The sequence below is a fragment of the Rhododendron vialii genome, chromosome 4a (assembly GCF_030253575.1).
Source record: "Rhododendron vialii isolate Sample 1 chromosome 4a, ASM3025357v1".
In the NCBI taxonomy this organism is placed as follows: domain Eukaryota; kingdom Viridiplantae; phylum Streptophyta; class Magnoliopsida; order Ericales; family Ericaceae; genus Rhododendron; species Rhododendron vialii.
The window spans coordinates 36,590,678-36,610,259 of NC_080560.1; the positions used below are offsets into that span (position 1 = coordinate 36,590,678).

The following is a 19,582-nucleotide window of genomic DNA, read 5'->3' on the forward strand; positions in this document are numbered from 1 at the left end:
CATTGTAGCTGATGTTCGGGACTTCCTTAGCTCAAGAAGAAAGATGAAACAGTCTCTGGAGAATCAATCTTTGTGCAGGAATTGGGGCTTATCTAGTAGGATTTTCCTACCTGTTTAGTTTTCTTGGTTCTTGTTTGTTAGTTTTAATTGCTAGTTTGGAGTTGTTTTCTAGTGGTTGTTGTAAGGGACTATATTCCTAGACTTTGGTTATTGTTGTTTGAGCTTAATAAGATTTGCACTTATCAAAAAAAAAAAAAAACCCCATAGCGGGTGGGAATGGTTTGTTTTAATTTTCCTCTAGTTAATTGCTTTCTTAAAACAATTGAATGTCGTAGTATAATAATGGGCATGGTAACTACGTACCTTTCTTTGGGGTTTCATGCTTTGTTTTTAAAATTATATTTGGTGTTTCATGCTTTCTTTTTAAAATTATATTTGGTGTTTCATGCTTTCTTTTTAAAATTATAGATCTTTCGCGCAAGCAACGAATAGATTATTATGTTGATGTGATAATTGACAAGGTCATCTTTGTATATAGTAGTAGTACCAATTTCACATGCCTATACACATCATGTCTTTGGTAAGAAGTAACATTTCTTCCTAACAGAATACTTAACTGGTTTTAACAAAAATTGCATCAATAGTAGGTTCGGCCTAACATAGTTCGGTGACCGTGGCTCGAGCCCTACGTGCCAGCTCACCCACATGCCCATAATTGCCTTATCCAGAGTGACGGATATGACGTCATCCGAAGCAGTTATAGAGTGAGATAATCATAGATGTACATGGGTGATAGTTCATGTACACGATTGTTAACCACCTTATCTGCTACGTCAGGAGTGATGTTAGCCGAAGCGTGCTTGGCAAATGTACAAACTTGGAGAGCAAGTCACAACAAGGAAATGATGGTACCCTAATGAGGTACACACTCTTCTCCACCGAAAAAACCCTAATCCTTTCATCCTTTTCCAACACATTTTGACTTGACCGTCGAAGGGTCATTCTGGTGTACGTCCGACCAGATTGGCCATTAGTCGTGTGCTACCTGTGCAGGTTAGGACAAGAAGGCTAGGCGAAGCCAACATCCGAACTAGAGGTTCATGAGAGGTGACCTGATCTTGATCGACAACCCCACATAATATATTCGGATCAGCCCATTATCATTGGTCTGCATACTCAGGAATACCAAAGACCAGCTCAAGCCAGATACGTTAGACAACCAATCTTCTTTTTCTAGGACAACATCACATTAATTTGGAAAAGGACAATCTCGTAATACTATATGTTCATCACAAAAACAAGAAGTTCATGAAGTCGTGGCACCACAATCACATGCTCAACAAAATGTAAAGGTTCAATTCACGGAAAGACTACAGAGATGCAAGGCAGAGGCAACTCGAGTTCTGGGTGAATGACAGTAGCCAGGGCCCTGGAGCTGAATGACCAACCCAAGAGTCTTAACAAGCTACTTACACAACTTGAAATGAGACAGTGAAGAGGTTCCATCAAGCCCTTTCTTATGGTAGTGTGTTACATACTCTTTAATGGTCGTCCCCCTGTACACCGGGGGATTTTCTTCCGATAGTAGTTCTTCAACTGGACCATACACTCTCGTTGTAACCCCATCACGAAGATGGGTCCTGAAAAAACTCGCCACCGAAATTCTGGGACCAACTTTTTTCGCTAGCACTCTGTGGTTGACGCTTTTGAACCTATCGTTTGTGATGAGCTGCATAAGATGAGACAGAGAAACTGATGAATCTGCCCTCTACGTTGAATAACAGAATCCTGAAGATACATAACACCTACTTCTAAATGTTGAAATCTGCCTGTGCGTATTGAAATTTCCAGAGTTGGCATACCTACTTCATTTCAAATCTATTTATTTTTTGTGACACATGCCTGCTTCTAAATTTTGTAATGATACTAGAATTTGTTGAACTTGGGAAATCCCGCACTTGTCCCACATCGGTTAGATATGTGTGAATATTGAGTTGCATATATAGTAATGCCCTCTAGGTATGATCACGTGTAACTTTTGAGCCAAATGGTTAGAATAAGAGAATGAGTAACAGATTAACTAGTGTGGTCGCTACATGGTGATATCAGAGCCTACACTTACTGGAAGTGTGTCACATGTAACCGTGAGGATGAGGAGACATGCTTGAGAGCATCTTTAAGGGAGGTAGCAAAACCAAAATTAAACTACATTTGACGAGCCACATAAACTAACACCCTCCAAGAGAGAAAGCAAACTTGCTATACTATTTTGGGAAAATTTCAAAAAAACCCCTGAACTTTCTGACAACTCACGAAAAAACACTTGGACTTTCACTATTAACAAAAAAACACCTAAACTTAGCATTCCGTGGATACAGCTTTGGCAGTTGTTGTAGGATTGATTGGTGGTTTGGGGTTAAAGTTCTAAAAAAAAAGAGGGAGAGAGAGAGAAGGGGAAAAATAAAATTTGAAAGTAACAAAAAAGATGGTGGTTAAAGTTATTTTTGTAAATAGTTGGTGGTTAAAGTTATTTTTGTGAATAGTAAAAAATAGAGTTAAAGTAATTTTTGATATATAGTAAGAAAAAAAAAGAACTTTATTGCATATTTATTTACCAATAAAAAAAGAAAGAGTTAAAAGTAATTTTTTAATGTAAAAAAAAAATAATAAATAGTTAATGCCTTCCGTTAGCTCCATCCGTTAGGAAGAAACGGAATTGGACAGCAGGGGCCTAATTATTAACGGAATGCTAAGTTTAGGTTTGTTTAGTGAAAATTCAAGTATTTTTTTGCAAGTTGTCAGAAAGTTTAGAAGTTTTTTTGAAATTTTCCCAACTATTTTGGTGTAACTCGTTCTCTTCAACTTTGAAGAGAGAGAAAGCACTATTTAAATTACCACCTCATCAAATTTAATGCTTATTACCGGTGAATTGTTGATTTCATGGGCAAAGTGGGTCCTTTAAAGTTTATAAAAATTAAAATTGGAATAGTCCCATGGAGTGCATAACTCTCCAACTCGCCATATGGGTTATGAAAGCACCTATTTGATGTAAAATTTTGCTTATTCTCTTGGAGATGCTCTAAGAGTTAGCAGGTCAACTTGTGCGGGTCGTTACAAATGTCACGTTAAAATAGAGAAAAAGATACCCAAATAGACGACAAATAGATCATCACAATTTTGAGGACTTGCCTGCAGTAGATCAGCAATGTTTACTACTAAAGCACCAGGCAGAGGAGGCACATCAACCCATTCATTCTCATGGAGGATTTGGAGGCCGCCCATTTGGTGTTGTAGAAGTACGGTAAAGAAGCCATCGTCCGCATGGCTGCTGGTACCCAAAGTCAAGTCTGGTTCAGGGCATGCCGGGTAGTAATGGCCCAGAACATAAAGCCCCTCGGCGCAATCCATGTCTTTTAGGTGATTTGGGTTAAGGCCCAAGGCTTCAGAGAGTAATTCAAAGAGCACGAGTCCTAATCTCATCACGTGCTTCGAATACTCTATCATTATATCTCTGCAGGTTTCAAACTTTCAATCATATGTATAAACACATTTGGTGCTTCAAAGAGATGAACACTCGATCGGGCAACGTGTTTTGTCATGCAAGGGGGGAATTAAAGTATAAAGATGCGATTTTCTATTGTTTGTTTTGTCTTCTCTGCAGCAAAAATAACGTTAGTATTTAAGAAATGCTGTCGGGTTATCTGGTCTTGTATCTAGAGAGGTTTCAAATCCGACCAGCAAGACTCTTTCTGGTTATAGTTTTCATAGCTTATCGTAGTCTCTATGTCCAAATTTGAATAGCATACCGATAGCTCTAGAACCAAAACAAAATTTATAATACATTTTTGTCACCACTGAACTAAAACCTTGCAGCCGCCCTTGCTAGAATTCCAAATTTTACCACAAAATAGGGTCAATACTTCTATATACTGTATATAAGATTCGGACGTAAACTTGCATAACATTTTGATAAGATGGTACTTGGTTGTGGCGTACATAGCTAGCGAAATTGTGTGTGTGTATATATAGACACACACACACGAGCCTTCTCCTACGGATGCCCCTAAATAGCCAAAATGCGGACATGCGATCCTTGTCGTTGGATTGTGTTTTCAATGGTCCGGATCCGCGGATAGTTTATGGACCGGTTATAAACCATCTACGGATCCAGACTATTGAAAACACAATCCAACGACAAGGATCACATGTCCGCATTCCGCAGATCCGGACCATTGAAAACTCAATCCAATAGCTGGTGCTCGACGTCTGCAGATTGTATATATGCAAACGCCCTTACCTGAAGCGGACTATATATATATATATATATATATATATATATATAGGTTTGATCCTTGGGGTTTTTTGCTTAATTTGATATTCAAGTGTTTTAAAAACTGTCTTTCATGAACCGTCTCTCTGATAAAATATTACTCCCTCCGTCCCTTTTTTTGTGTCCAGTATTCCATTTTGGGCTGTGCCTTAATAAGTGTCCATTTTGTAAAGTTAGGGGGGTAAAAGTTGGTGCATTGTCCATTTTGTCCTTAAAAGTAGATTTTATTTTGAAAAGTTAGTGAATAAAAGTGTAATGATGATGGGTAAGTAGGGAAAGTGGAGGAAAAAGTTGATGTGAAAGGTGTAATGATGATATTTTTTTAATAAGTTGGAGTTACGAAGTAGGACACTTAAAAAGGGACGGAGGGAGTACTTTCTAAGAAAGTACTTCGTATTTCTCAGTAGGTAAAATTCAAGTATACGTTCTATACTTGTAGTACTGGTCAATAATTAGTTTGTGACACGTTCGTGGATATCAGATGAGTAATGCTTGTGAGCGCTTGAATTTAATCTTGGGGCTACTACACTTCGGAGGGGAGGAATATTAGCCTTAAGACAGTCCTTAACACGACTCTCATTCTCACAAGCATGCAATAACTTTCCAATGTAGAACAAGTAGCAGCTGAATTCATAGATCAATTGGACCGGTCAAAGCATCGAACGCCCAAACAAGCTTTAATTACAGATTACCCGATTTGGCAAAGGGTAAATTTCAGATACACCCCTTGTACTTTGACCGATTTTCAACTACACCCCCTTTACTTCATTTTTAAACACTCACACCCCTTATACTTCAGACTAGTTTGGAACTGTTAGGAATTCCATCAAAAGTAACGGAAAGACTCAAATACCCACTCGCATTCCCTTTCATCATCATTTGCATATTTTTTTTGCTCTCTCTCTCTCTCTACCAATTGCTCTGGTTCTTCTTCAGTGTTAGAGAAAGAAAGCTAGGATTTGGAAGATTGCAAATTGTCTGGTTGTCTGAATGGCAACGGGGCGGATTGGGATGCTCGATCCCCGAATCCAATATTCCTCTATTCAATTAGATTCTCAATTTCATTGTTCCCACTCCTTGAGCGATTCGAGTCATACCCAATTTGTGCCCACCGATTTCGACATCTTGAGCTATTTCTATCTCATGAACAATGATAGGGTTCAATTTTGTTTTCCCCCAAATGCAAATCGATAAAACCACGTCAACCCCGAATCTTGATTTTTGGTGACCCGAGATGAACCCAGTTTCTTATTACCCGATTTCTCGATTCATCAACTGAAAAAAGGTATTGGATTGATGAAGTAGGAATTAATCAAACAAATTAGTAGGAGGAGGAGGAGGAGACGGAGTCAAGTGTTTTTGTAGTTGAAATGAGTGCTTTGCAATTTTCATGTGCGAGCATCACAAATTTACAGATTTTTTTTGGCTAGTTTCAACATCACCATTTGAAATATTGCTCCAATGGCAAAAGGAAAGTGGACTTTGATAAGAAAATCAAAACAAGAAGTAGCCAACTTTTACCCTCAACCTCAATTTGATCCAATTAGAGATTCATCAATCCTATTAGCAGTAGTCATTTCCAGTTTCCCAGAGGAAAAAATCTTCCATCAAAGACGAAGAGGACAAATCGAGATCGGGATGGGAGGAAAATCAAGATTGAAATGAGGTGGAGAGAGATGTCAGTGGTGAGTACACATGTGGGCGTCGGAGAATGATTTTGTACACAGAGGAGAGAACTTTTGTTGGGTTTTGTTCTCTCTCTTTCTCTCTAACATTGATCTTTATTTTTTTTTTTCTTTTTATGTAGTAGGGTTTGAGGTGCACCGGCGTTTCATTCTTTTGGAGAGAGAGAGAGAGAGATATGCGGAGGAAAGTAGTAAAATTTGTCCAACTTGGCAATTTTTACGGAGAAGATGAGGGGGTGGCAGAGGATGGGTTGGGGTTGTGGTGTGGGCATGGTTGCTTTGTTTTTTTAGTCCTACCAGTAGGAGATATATGATGTAAATGGTTCTTAAAGGGCAAATTGGTCTTATAGAATATGTTTTAAGAGGAAAAGTTCCCTCCAATAGGCCATTACCTGTTTTTCGTTACTTTTAACGGAATTTTTAACAGTTCCAAATTAGTCTGAAGTAGAAGGGGTGTGAGTATTTAAAAATGAAGTAAAGGGGGTGTACTTGAAAATTGGTCAAAGTACAAGGGGTGTGTTTGAAATTTACCCTTTGGCAAAATTCGTACAAGTGTGGATTGAATCCAAACTTGATGGGCTGACTTAAAATCGCGTTGCAATCAAAACTCATGATCCTAAAGTCGTGATTGATGGTGGATTTCAGCCCAATTCCTTTTAAGCCTTCAATTGGAAGTTTTTGCTATTTTATAAAAGTTTTAATTCATTAATAACTCTTACCGTATAATTCCGTAGAAGTTGGTTTCAATTGGAAAAGTCCTGTTTTTATTTCCCGTTTTCAATTTTAGTAGTTTCCCCAAATTTCAGGACTCTATTTTTGGCCAACTCAAGTAGGACTCTACGGAGTCCTGATCCTGCACCCAAACTCTATGAAACACAGTTGTACAAGGACTCAACCTCTTGAGAATGCCTATAAATGCAATTACAAGTTACCAATACCAGGTATGAAACTCTTGTGAATCAATTACTTGAGTACTCACCACATCCCCTGCAATCTCGATTGACTTAGGCATCGGAGCGGTGTTGACAAGCCACTACACCGGTGTCCATTGTTGTCCTTTGTTTTGCAGGACCTGATCTGGACCCGCCATCAACCGATTCATCAGGGTTGTAACCTCATTTCGTATTCAATTTTTCCATCAATAATATACACAGTTTCTCTCTATTTCTCTTGGGGGTTTGCTCGTGGACTCGAGTATTTATCTCATTTGGAATAGTACACTAACTATTCTCTCATTAATTCCACTGCGTCACTTTCCTACTTTCACTATTTTCATAATCTCTTGATTTACCGGTTGTGTTTCTATGTATATGTGTTCCAATAATTCTTGTAATAAAATAATATAATTTGGATAATAGTTCTAAAATCATACCTGCATACTGCAGGCAGTTCTTGAGGATCAGGAGGCTGAGGAGCCATAATACAAGAAATGGTGTCCCTCCAGTTAGTAGCCGGCCCTGTATACAGATCAAAATTGCTAAAGTATTTGAACTTCCTCGTTACATCACGGGAATAAAATCCCTTCTTCACCTCAGTATCTTGTTCATGAAACCTCCGAACCCCGTCGGTCACATCATCCATAAGGTACTTGGCAATTCCGTGATTCACTACCTGAAAAAATCCAAGCTTCTCACAGGCATCTCTAACTTTTTTGATGATTCCAGCCCGTTGAGCTGAACCTTGGTCTACGCCTTTGAAATCAATGATAGGAACACTAAACAAGGAGGCAACAGAGCTTGTCGTCGATATGTCATTAAGCTTGCTTTTGTCATGGATGAATATGCGAGGGATTTTCGTCACCCCTGCATCTATGAGACCTTTTACACCGGTTTTTGTGTCATCGAAAGCCTTTAATTCACTTTTCCGATCATATTCAGGCTTGATTTGTTCCTGATCTTCTTCCCCATTGTTTTTTACCACCATTTTCTTGTCCACGGGATGAAAATAGCACGCTACCAATCAAATGTCGTACAAATGCAATCACTAAGAGAGTACAATCACAAAGAAAAGAGAGGATACAAAGAATACACAAGAGAATAGTATTGCACAAGTCTGATCCAAACATTGAGAGGCTTTCCCTTTTATTTTAGACAGGAGGAATCCTACAAACATGATGACAAACAACCCACCTACCTAGAAAACATACTACATTATTACACATGGATTCCTTGAGAAAGTTCTTTACAGGCAAATACCAAGTACTACTACATTATTACAACGGACAAACAACTAACAAACTTTATTTTCTAATTCTTTACCGGGTAAAAAAAAAAAAGTTGATTTCCTCATTTGGAATCAAATACCTATTTATGATCCTACCTCCAAGGGATCATAACAAATTTCTGTACCTAATTTAGCTGTGGTGACAGTTGTGGCAAGTTAAAGAAACATTTGCATGTTGCAACAAGTCTAATCCAAGAAACTCCTCAATATTTAAATTTCTTATTACTCTTTCGACTTCACGAGGCCCACTTTGCCCCAAAAAAATCAAGAAATTCACCAACCACCTTTCTTATATTTCATGATATGTCAATTTGATGAATAGTCATTTCTCTCTCTTCAAACTTGGAGGCTCAAAGAGCTACACCAAAATAGTGTAGTAGGTTTGCTATCTCCCTTGGAGATGCTCTTATGGCATGAAGCACCAAATTTCCTTCTCCAATAATGAGGCAAAACACACGCGTGCGATATTTACCTAAAGCTATTTGTACGTTGTGCCTGGATTAATGATACAAGGTATAGCTATTCCTAAAATCATGCACATTTGTTTCTATCTTTCTCATCATGGGACCCGCAAATAGCAATTCAAATTGACATTTTGTGAAAAAAATTCTGAAGAAATAGCATTTGCATCATTTGGAGCAACATTGCTATATCATAACAATTTGAAACTATTCATCATACATTATAGCAATAGCTATCCAAATAGCATCTCTACCGTTGGAGATACTCTAAGGACTAAGAGTATTGATATATTTCAGTAGCAGGGAATATTTTTGCACTATTTCAAGTACCTGTGGAGGCTATCGTGTCCTTTAAATGAGCCTTGACTCGCGTCTCCTGTAATGAATGAAGACAATTCTTCTATAACTTTGCTGAATCCTAAGATTACCAGACCTATAGATTGGAAAACAGAGATACTCTCTCTAAAAGAGCTCAATATTATTCATCAACTAATCTGCCCTAATGCTTACAGCACTTATTTATAGGCTAGTACGTAGGACCCAAACAAACAAATAATCAAAAGGTAGCTCTAGCTAACCAAGAAAAACCATTACTAGAAATAAGAAATATTATTGATACCTACACATTTTTAGAATATGCCAAAACAAGCGTCATTGGAAAAAACAATTCCTCATCAAAGATAAAAGCAAATCAAATCAGATTTGGAGGACTTCTCACTTCAGGGATACCTCGGTTCAGGAAAAATCCACCATATTTTTTTTACTGTTTTGTCCTTTGTCTTTCATGCTGATCCATGTACACCCAAGCAATCAAAGTCTGCATCAGCTTGAGCACGAAGACGTGATCCGAAACGTTCACTTAGTTTTTACTCCACTAGCACTCGTATTGAATAAATGAATGACGAGTAAAAATTTTAAAATACGCCACCAAGATAATTTGCTTCGATCTTTAGTTAAATGATGTTAGATTGAAATGATTCTCTGTAAGGCTATTGTGTGCATCAAAGTCTACAAAGTGAACGATTTGGATCATGTTTTCAGCTCAAGAAAAAGCCTATCTAGAGGGCACAATACTACAACAGCCTATTGGGCCTTTAGATTGGTAGGCCCAAAACAAAAGAAAAATTTTTTAAAAAGCACCTGAACTTTCAGCTACCTTTTAAAAAAAGACCTGGACTTTGAATAATTACAAAAACACACTTGAACTTGTAATTCCATTAACAAATAGGCCCCTAACGTCTCATTCCGTCACTTTTGTGACGAATGGAACTAAACAAAAAGAGTTAACCTAGAAAATTTTAAAAAATGCACCTGACGTCCCATTCGGTCACTGATTAGTGGTCCCGCCTTATCAAAGTAAGTGTTATTTTGGGGACAGGGAATAATTTCGCACAGGTGACTATTTTCACACTTATACAAGACGTGGTACCCTCTAAACGAGCCTCGTCTTGAGCTCAAATATATGATCCGAGTCGTTCACTCAGTTGTGTTCCTAACATTAACAATTTTTTTTTGGTAACGGAGGAACAACCCTACAACTAGGCCACTATACGGACCCAACTGTGCAATCCAAACCTCTAGGAGAGCTAGCGCGGCCACAGCAGTCACGGCCCCCCACTTACTTCAGGATACTCATGTCACTCCCCACTTTTATTTAACACGAACTAAAATAATTTCGAATATTCTGTGTTGCAAAGTTTAGCTTTTCCCTTAGTAAATGTTCAATAAATGGAAGAGAAGTATTAAAAGGGAATTGAATTTTTTTTTTTTCAATGGCCAGTGAATTTGAATGGTTTGAATACCTTATCTGGACTGATACCACTTAAAACATATGTTCAACCCTCCAAAACAGTTAATTTAAACTCCCAACATCATACAACACACATGCAAGTCCGTCATCAAAAATCCAACTTTCAAACTTAAAATTTTAGAAATTAAATATATACCTCCCTTCATAAGTCCACAAATAATCCCCCACAAAAGAGTATGGAATCATACAGCTCCTCAATTGCAAAGTACATTGAATCGGCAAATAAACCAAAGTAACCTCTCAAATCCGCGTGACCTCCTAAAGTCTTTGATATTCATGCACCTGTGGATGGAAGGGTGAGCACAAAAGCCCGTAGGGATAACACTAACAAAACTAAAAATTGACACGGTGGCATGTGCAAGTATCTTATAAGTATAAAAATAGAAGGAAAAATAAAATAACTTCACCACAATCAGGAAAAATTGCAACCCCCCCCCCCCCCCCCCCCCCCCTTATTTTTTTTTGTTTGCGGACTAATACTAATATCCTAATTCCCAACCACCAACACCCCCCCCCCCCAAGCCCTTTTTATTTTTTTTGTTTGCGGACTCCCATTACCATCCTTAATACTAATATCCTGGTAGATATTCTTATCTTTCTAGGGAAACCCAAATGTAGGACACGAAAGCATGAATACCAAGCAAAACCATAATAAACACCACAAATTCCGACTTAAAGTGACTATCAAATTTCTACGAATGTCATGTGAAACTTGAAACCGAGATACTACCCAAAACTCTATGTCATGATAGTCTATACGACTAACATTTTAAACAAAGTAAGTATTCCCGTATCAATACCATACCATAGACACACAAGAAATGTGACCCAACCAAATGTTCAGCACATTAGTAAACCATAACCGTGCATGGTTCATTGCTACAATTCTATATTCAAGTCTAGCTATGGTGTAGCTATGAGTGCTCCAACTCCATATGAAAAGGTACAACCACAACTTTGAGAATCCAATACTTACATGAACACACATTACTTTCTTAGTTCCACATTATCGACCATTCAATCATTTCCACATATAATTTCCATTTCAACATCAAAGTGTCTTGAGCGAATGCTCAAGCCGGGCCAGTTAAGAGATTCCGATACCCCCTGCTGGGCACCTCACCCATTGGCGGGTCCTGAATATATATAATACGAGCTATTGCTCCTGCCGGGCCAGTTAAGGGATCCCGATACCCCTTGCCAGGCACCTCACCCATTGGTGGTTCCTGAATGTATTCACAAATTGCATTAAATGATCATGTGTTCTATTTCAATCATATTCCTCACCCAAAGTGTCATAAGTTCTCCTTTCGACATTCGGCGATCATATACATGAAGTCGGCGATCATATACATGAAGTCTATGATGCACTGACACGGACACAGATACCGAAACCGACACCGGGACATATACATGAAGTTTGGCACCCAAAAATTTTAAAAATATTATAATTTGGCCCCAATTTTTTTTAAAAAAATTACAGTTTGACCCCAATTTTTTTTAAAATTACAGTTTGGCCCCCAATTTTTTTAAAAAAATTGCAGTTTGGCCCTTGCCGTGTCCCCATCGGTGTCCCTGCGGTGTCCCCATGAAAAATTCAGGCGTGTCCCCGTGGTGTCTCCGTGTCCGACACTGCGATACCTCGACCTCTAGAGGTGTCGATGCTTCATAGCATGAAGTTATCATCATACTCCATGTTAAATTAAATTAGAGTCCTCAAACTCATAAAGATACACAACACAACTCATGGGAATGAACCACGGCCTTAGAATGTGGAAACAGGAATTGTTTCACAAAAATCTGCAGTGGCTACGGGTAGAACCGAAAATGGGCTACGGGTAGCATCAGGAAATTTCAGCGCGATTACACAATTTTCAAGGGCTAACACCACACTTCAAAGCAATGATCAAAGGCAAGATTTAGGCACCAAATGTACTCATAAACGCATAAAAGAAGTGAGAACTCCTATTCTATCACCACAGACATTCGAATCCTCAACATTTTCTATATATAAACAGTTACTGATGCCAATATAAGGTGCATACTTCATAACAGTAACCTCATAATCTGTCCCTCAAGGATACAAATCAAACATCGGTCTCATCTCAACTAGGAGTATTAGCTACCAATGCTGAAAGTATTTAGTTTACACCAACTACAAACTTTGCAACCACAAATAATTTCATCGTAGGAAAAACTCCAACAAGAGTCTAGACTATATCCGAAAACATAAACCACCACATATATTCTCTTGACAAACACAATTAAACTAAAAAAATTCCCTGACTATCATCTACTAACACAAGGACACTCATAGTGTTCTTTTCTTTTCTTTAATCAAACTTATCTTATCTGATGCACGTTCAGATCAAGCTCACTTCGTGGGCTCTAGCCATAAAATTATTATCAATTCAATCCAAGATAAAAAAATTAAAAAAAAAAAATCAAGTGTACACTACACCATAAATTTCAGACAGAGCCATAAAATACCTATGCTTACTCCATGTATTCTAATCTTTCAAGTCATTCCAAATGCCTAACATCAATGGGTTTTATTTTATTTTTGTCACGTGTATTTCATCAATCACTTAAAGTTCATACTAATAAACAAAATACTTCCAAGTCATATATTGGCCCTTTCTCTTGAACCATTTGTCATTTTTCTTGAATGTAAGACGTCATGCACCATAAAACCGAGAATATACTTGGCATAAATTTTACAAAACTCAAGGACAAAACGTACTCATGTCACCATGGTATTTCTTATCCAACATTCTTACAAACACTTGGTGAGCATCAGGTACTTGTCCTATAACGTAGAAGTTTTTCACGATACCGTCTCCTGTCTTTATTCAAACACTCTAGGAACATTTTATAACTCTTAAACATCACTAGTCTAACCTAATCTTTCGCAAAAACTAATACAGTTCAAGTTCACATTCACAAAATTAAAACCCTCACATACTTTTTACGTGATACCTTTCTAACACAAATAGCACATCATACAACTACAAAATTTCCTCACATAACTATAAACATGGTTCGTGTATCCATTCTAAGAAAACAAGCCAAAAGTTAAAGTTTCTCAAAATCCCTTGTATAGACTCACTCAAATAGGCATTCAACTCATATAAATCAAATAATATGTGACAATAATTAGCTAGGTTAGTGAAACCCCACCTCAATCAAGCATCCCGAAAATCTAGGAAACTCCAAAGTGGTCCGATGATCATTTTTTTTGGATGGGTAGAAAGCTCTTGCCGCGTAGAACAACTTTCATACTTGACATTTTCCAAAATCTCACTTCAAGTTGATGAAATCGAAGAGAGAAGTTGAGAGAAAAAGAAAACCATGAAGTTTGTGAGAGAGAGAGAGGGGCTGGAAGAAGAAGAAATCGGGAGTTTTTTATGAAACTAATCTATTTTTAAAAACAATTGGTCGAAGTGCTCTGGTTTTGAAACTATTTTTAAAACTACTCGGTAGCGGCTTTTGAAACGGTGCTACCAGAGAAGAGTCAGTTCGACTAACGCTATTGATTGGCTTGCGTGGCAATAATGTCCACACAAGCAATTAGTGCTTTCTTAGATAGTGCTAGCTAGGGCTTTATATACGCTCTTTCAAAAGACGCTTCGTTACTTCTCTCCTCTTTCCCTCTGTGCTAGGGCTTGGCGATCTCAACTCTCTTCCCTGCGAACTCACCGTCGCAGAATCCAGCCTCTCTTTTTTTTTTTTTTTTGGCCACGGCGATATACATCAGCGGGGGTTAGTGGGGATGTTAGAGTTAGCACGGAAAGACCAGTAGCTATCCATAGCCCTGGTCCCCTAAAAGGCCTGCCCTCTGTGGGGCTTGAACCCAAGACCTTCCACAAAGGGAAGACAATGACTGACCAACTGCACTAAGCACTGGTTGTCAAATCCGGCCTCTCTTAATCACCGTATCTCTCTCTCTCTCTCTCTCTCTCTCTCTCTCTCTCTCTCTCTCTCTCTCTCTCTCTCTCTCATTTTTGTGGGTTGTGTGCTGCTTCTCAAAACTCAGACGATGGGACTATGTGTGGACCTGGTTGAGATGTAGGATGCAGATCAGGCGATCCACATTGAAATTAAAATACTTCCATGTAGTGGGACTTGCTGAGGGCACGCTACGAGTTTATTGATAGGGCTGTAACTTCTGATTTATTTGGTTAATGGTGTCAAGATCTTGGACTTGTGGGATTAGTACAGCCACACATACACAAAAGCATAGGAAAAGAGTGAACATAATGAATTAGCTTCACCAAGTCCATTGTTTTTTTCTTTTCATTCACAAAGTACTTTTTCCTGGACTCCAAGAGCAAAGAACAGAGCAGCCCACCACGTAGCAGCGTTGGCATCTCTGAGAAATCTTCCCGAGGATTGGGTGTTTAATCCTCCAGCGTTGGCATCTCTGATGTAAACCTTACGTGTTTAACTCTAAGATCCAAACATAGATGCTGCGTTCGGATAGCAAATCGCAAACACAGTCCCAATTTTGTCATGTCATGCTTGTGATATTTGCTTTTCTGTTGCTTTGTTGTTCATTCTCTGGCTTGAGTTACGCCAAGTTCAATTTTTGTTATGTTAAAGAATCGACTCCTTGAGATGTCTGGTCATTAGTTTTTATCAGCAGGATAAACGCAACACTCTTTCATGCAGGCATTGTATGGTTGCTATCATACAGTCTTTTTACTTCAATCATGAGCTAGCATGATGAATAATACTAGTAACTAGAAGTTTAGGCTGCAAATGAACTGATCAACTTCTCAAAATCCAGTCAGGGGCTCTCTTCTTGTTTCTTTTCTCATCAAGGCAAAATCAGAGTGTCATTATTTGTCTCCCTAGAAAGACTAAAGATATAGTACATGTTTAACAACCGATGCTTTTCTCAAGTAAAAAAAAAAACCCACCATCAATGCACCTGTTTTTAAAGCGTTCTCTTGTGCGCTTGTCCAACACAAAACATCAGTGTCATAGAGGAACGATGACACTATTTGAATGTGGATTCTTGGGTGTTGAGGTTAGAATGTGGTTTCTTTTGAGTGTTCTACCTAGAGGAACGATGTTGCACTTAAGTATTTTTTGTTGTTATTGTTGATCGATGTCCTTTTGTTAATCAATTTATGGCTTTGCTAGCAGCCTGACTATGGACTTGGACGTTGACTTGCTTCATAGTGCTGACCCAGGGCCCATAGATGGGTCGATACTTGTTTTACAACAGCAGCACCGCTCCCAGAAAGTTTGGGATGCTGACGTAAGTTAATGCATTTACAATTCCAAAATGTAGAGCATAGTTGTACTTCATTTCATTATTTATAAATTCGTCGATGTAACCTTTAATTACTTTAATTCAGCGCACACGGTCGGATGATTGTGATAGCATGAGAATTCGTCGGGTCGAGTCACGGATTCGTTGTAGCGCTTGAGTGTTCAATTGTTAAATTACCTATTAAAATAACAAAATTAGTATCACATAATTGAAGGGAAGTTAACATTATAATGAGAATATTTGAAATAAATTTGAGAAACTTAACTATATTTAACAAGTGATAATTAGAAATTTTATTTTGAATGCTGTACGAATTTATTAAGAAAATAAAGGCTGAAAAAAGTTATATGAATTGGATGGTTGAAAAAGTTGAATCATATGAGGCTCAAAAAGGCATTTCATGAATGTTGAACGGTTTGACTGATCGAAAGAGGTAGCGTTAGTTGAGATGACGCTACTTGATTGAGTATCGCTTGTTCAATTAGCGCTACCGATTGGCTAGCGTTATTTAAAATAGCGCTAGTCCAGTCCACCGTGGCATTGGGACAGCGCCACATGGCATATAGCGCCAATTGGAGTAGCGCCAGTTGGGTAGCGGCTCTTGAAGTGGCGCTACCGACTATTTTTAAAAATTGTTTGAAAATCAGAGTACTTCGACCAATTGTTTAAAAAAAAGGATTACTTTCATAAAAAACTCAGAAATCGGAAGAAAGAGATCTTCTCTCTCCTCTTTATATAGTAAAAACTGGAAATTACACTCTAGATCCTTTAATTTTATTTTTATTTGCTCCTAACGCCACACACTCCAACAACAATACAATTTAATCCCTGAGATCATAAAACACAAACACGTATTCTTCACTACCAAGGCCACCAATAATTTCCCACCATACTCGTCGGTATCACAATTGTTAACCAATGACCTCTCATACTCACATCCACTTGCAAATCAAAAGTGCTACACACATAACGGTTGTGTAAAATACAAGGGAAATGCTAGGTACAAAGAAAACTTACCCCGAAAGTATCCCGAAAATAGCAATCAATGGTTGAAAATCACTTTGATGATTGTATCACACACATCAAAGTGAATCTCAACCACTAGTTGATCTTTTCGGGGTAGTTTCGGGATAAATTTTCTTTGTCCCTAGCATTTCTGAAAATACAATACACAACCAATCTCTAGCCATCCGTTGCTGTAATAAATGGCCAGGATTCGTTCAAACTCTTCCCCATAAAAGTTAAATTTTTCCTTGGAAGAGTTTTTTTAAAATCTAGACCGTCCAAATACATCTGGACGGTCAGAATTACGCACACAACCAACACAACGGTTGTGCAAGTAGCATTTTTGGTTGCCAATTATGTACAAAAGCGCACATAAACACACGTGACAGCCGACATGGTAAGTGTATTAATATTGAAAGACCATTTAACCACATTCAAAAATTGATAAAATAATAAATAAAATTTATGGTCTTTACAACTCACCTGATGGGGATCGAACCTCATACCTTGAGGAGTATTCCCAAAGCCTGGGCATTCGCCCGAACCCCTAGGGCAACTCGTGGATATATGTACCTAACATTAACATTATTATTTGGGTACACTAACATTAACATTATTATTATTGAATATAAAAACCATAGCGAGTGGGACGTATTGTTTTGATTTTCCTCTAGTTAAATTCCTTTCTTACAACAATTGAATGTCGTAGTATAATGGGCATGATAACTACGTTTCTTTGGTGATTTATGCTTTCTTGTTAAAATTATCGATCTTTCGCGCGCGCAAGCAACAAATAGATTATTATGTTGATGTGATATTGATAAGGTTATCAATTTCACATGCCTATATACATCATGTCTTCGGTAAGAAATAGTATTTTCTCTTAATTAACAAAAAAACTTTATTGATTTTAACATCATGTACATTATACTTGAACTTTGAATAACGACAAAAACACCCGAACTCATCATTCTGTTAACAAATAGGCTCTTGACATCTCATTCTGCCAATTTTGTGAAAGATGAAACTAAACAGAAGGAATTAACCGAAGAATTAAAATTTAAAAAAAGCACCTGAACTTTCTGCCAATTTCTAAAAAAAACACCTAGACTTCACCTAATGTCAAAAAAATACTGAATGGTGCTTTTTGAATGAATGAAGAAATGGATGTAATGATGTAGTGAATGGTATGTACTTGAATCAATGTAATGGTGGTGTTTGGAATCAATGAAAAGTGTTTTGAATGTGTGACTGACTTGATTCACTTTCCCATTTCAATAGACTAAATATATGGACAAAAACCAATTGAATGCTTCCATCTATAGCGGATACGGATTCTAATGTCCCTAATATTGGCAAGTCGGTTCAGTTAAACTGAACCGACCATTGCCCAAAAAAAAAACAAAACTTAAACGTACAAAGTAAAAACCCTAGGTCCCTAACTTCTCATTTCATTCTCTATTCTATCTCCGCCTCTCCCCATGACTCCCTCCCTCAGTGTCTCCATTCTCTGCCTCTCTCCCTCCCTCTCTTCGACTGCCTCTTAAACCTTTAGCAATGACGGAACCATACCTCCAGCTGAATCACTGCTAAGATATTTGACTGTATATACATGCATTTAATTGTAGAAAATTAATTTGTTTCACAAATTGTACTCCTTCCATCCTAGACCTACAGACATAACCCATTTATACGCGAGTGAGGTGCTTTTTTGTTGTTAATTTGGAAATTGTTAGTTTAATTATTTAGTGAAATTTGGTTATTTGTTAAAAGACTTGTAACTTTGCTTATTACAATGTGGGGTATTTTTTGAGCATTGTTATTAAATTTACTTATTCACACCCATTTGCTTATTACAATGGCGATGCTCTAACACGGGTCAGTAACCGTGGCTTGGCACCAAGGCTTGGGAAAACCCTACGTGCCAACTCACCCACGTGCACATAACTACCTTAATTATCTAGAGTGACAGATATGACGTCATCGAAAGCGGTTATAGAGTGATATAATCATGGACACACATGGGTGACAATTCATGTGCATGTGCACAGTTGTTAACTGCCTTATTTGCTACATTAGGAGTGATGTTAGCCGAACCGTGCTTGGCACATGTACGAACTTGGAAAGCAAGTCTCAACCCTCTATATAAAAGAAAGGATGCAACCCTACACAAATCTTCTCCACCCAAAAGCTCTAGTCCTTTCATCCTTCTCCAACACTTTCTGACTTGACCATCGGAGGGTCATTCTGGTGTACGTCCGACTAGATTGGTCTTTAGTCGTGTGTTACCTGTGCAGGTTAGGACAACAAGGCTAGGCGAACCCAACAACCAAACAAGAGTTTCAAGACAGGTGACCTAATCTTGATCGACAACCCCATGTAATATATTCCCATCAGCCCATTATCATTGGTCTGCAAGCTTGGTTTCTCACCGACACTGCTCAAGCCTCCATTGGGGAGGCAGATGAGATAACCAACTTGACAAGTTTGGTTTCTCACACCCGATACTTGTAGTTATGCTTTTTCACATCAATTTAACCGTCGAGTGGTTGTTTCTTTCTAATTATGAATTTTTTTTTTTTTTTTTGACAAAGGTGAGATGCATTGATATTAGCCCAACGACACTTACATAACAGAATTCATTGCAAAAAAATCTTGGATAAAGCCAAACTAATCATTTAAATATTTGTAATGGTAAACATTTTTCAACGGTTTTTTACAAAGACTTTGTGTTACGACCGAGCCACGAGATTTGGTAATGATCATTCGGTCTTGTAAAGGGCCGAA

At 38.0% G+C, this 19,582-nt stretch overlaps 1 protein-coding gene across 2 annotated transcripts; it reads right to left on the reverse strand.

Annotated features, from left to right (window-relative positions):
- Positions 1 to 1,225: 1,225 nt before the first annotated feature.
- On the reverse strand, positions 1,226 to 13,937 carry LOC131324123 (1-aminocyclopropane-1-carboxylate oxidase homolog 1-like). 2 transcript variants are annotated; one of them, XM_058355951.1, is made up of 5 exons: positions 13,690 to 13,891; positions 9,429 to 9,525; positions 7,388 to 7,967; positions 3,190 to 3,511; positions 1,226 to 1,729 (listed from the first exon to the last, which is right to left on the reverse strand). In XM_058355951.1, the coding sequence occupies exons 3-5, from the start codon at positions 7,936 to 7,938 to the stop codon at positions 1,466 to 1,468; spliced, it is 1,137 nt and encodes a 378-aa protein (XP_058211934.1). In that variant the 5' UTR covers positions 7,939 to 7,967; positions 9,429 to 9,525; positions 13,690 to 13,891; the 3' UTR covers positions 1,226 to 1,465. The 2 variants fall into 2 exon arrangements, with proteins under 2 accessions (XP_058211934.1, XP_058211933.1); XM_058355950.1 differs by lacking the exon at positions 9,429 to 9,525 and having other exon boundaries at positions 13,690 to 13,937.
- Between the last annotated feature and the right edge of the window lie 5,645 nt (positions 13,938 to 19,582).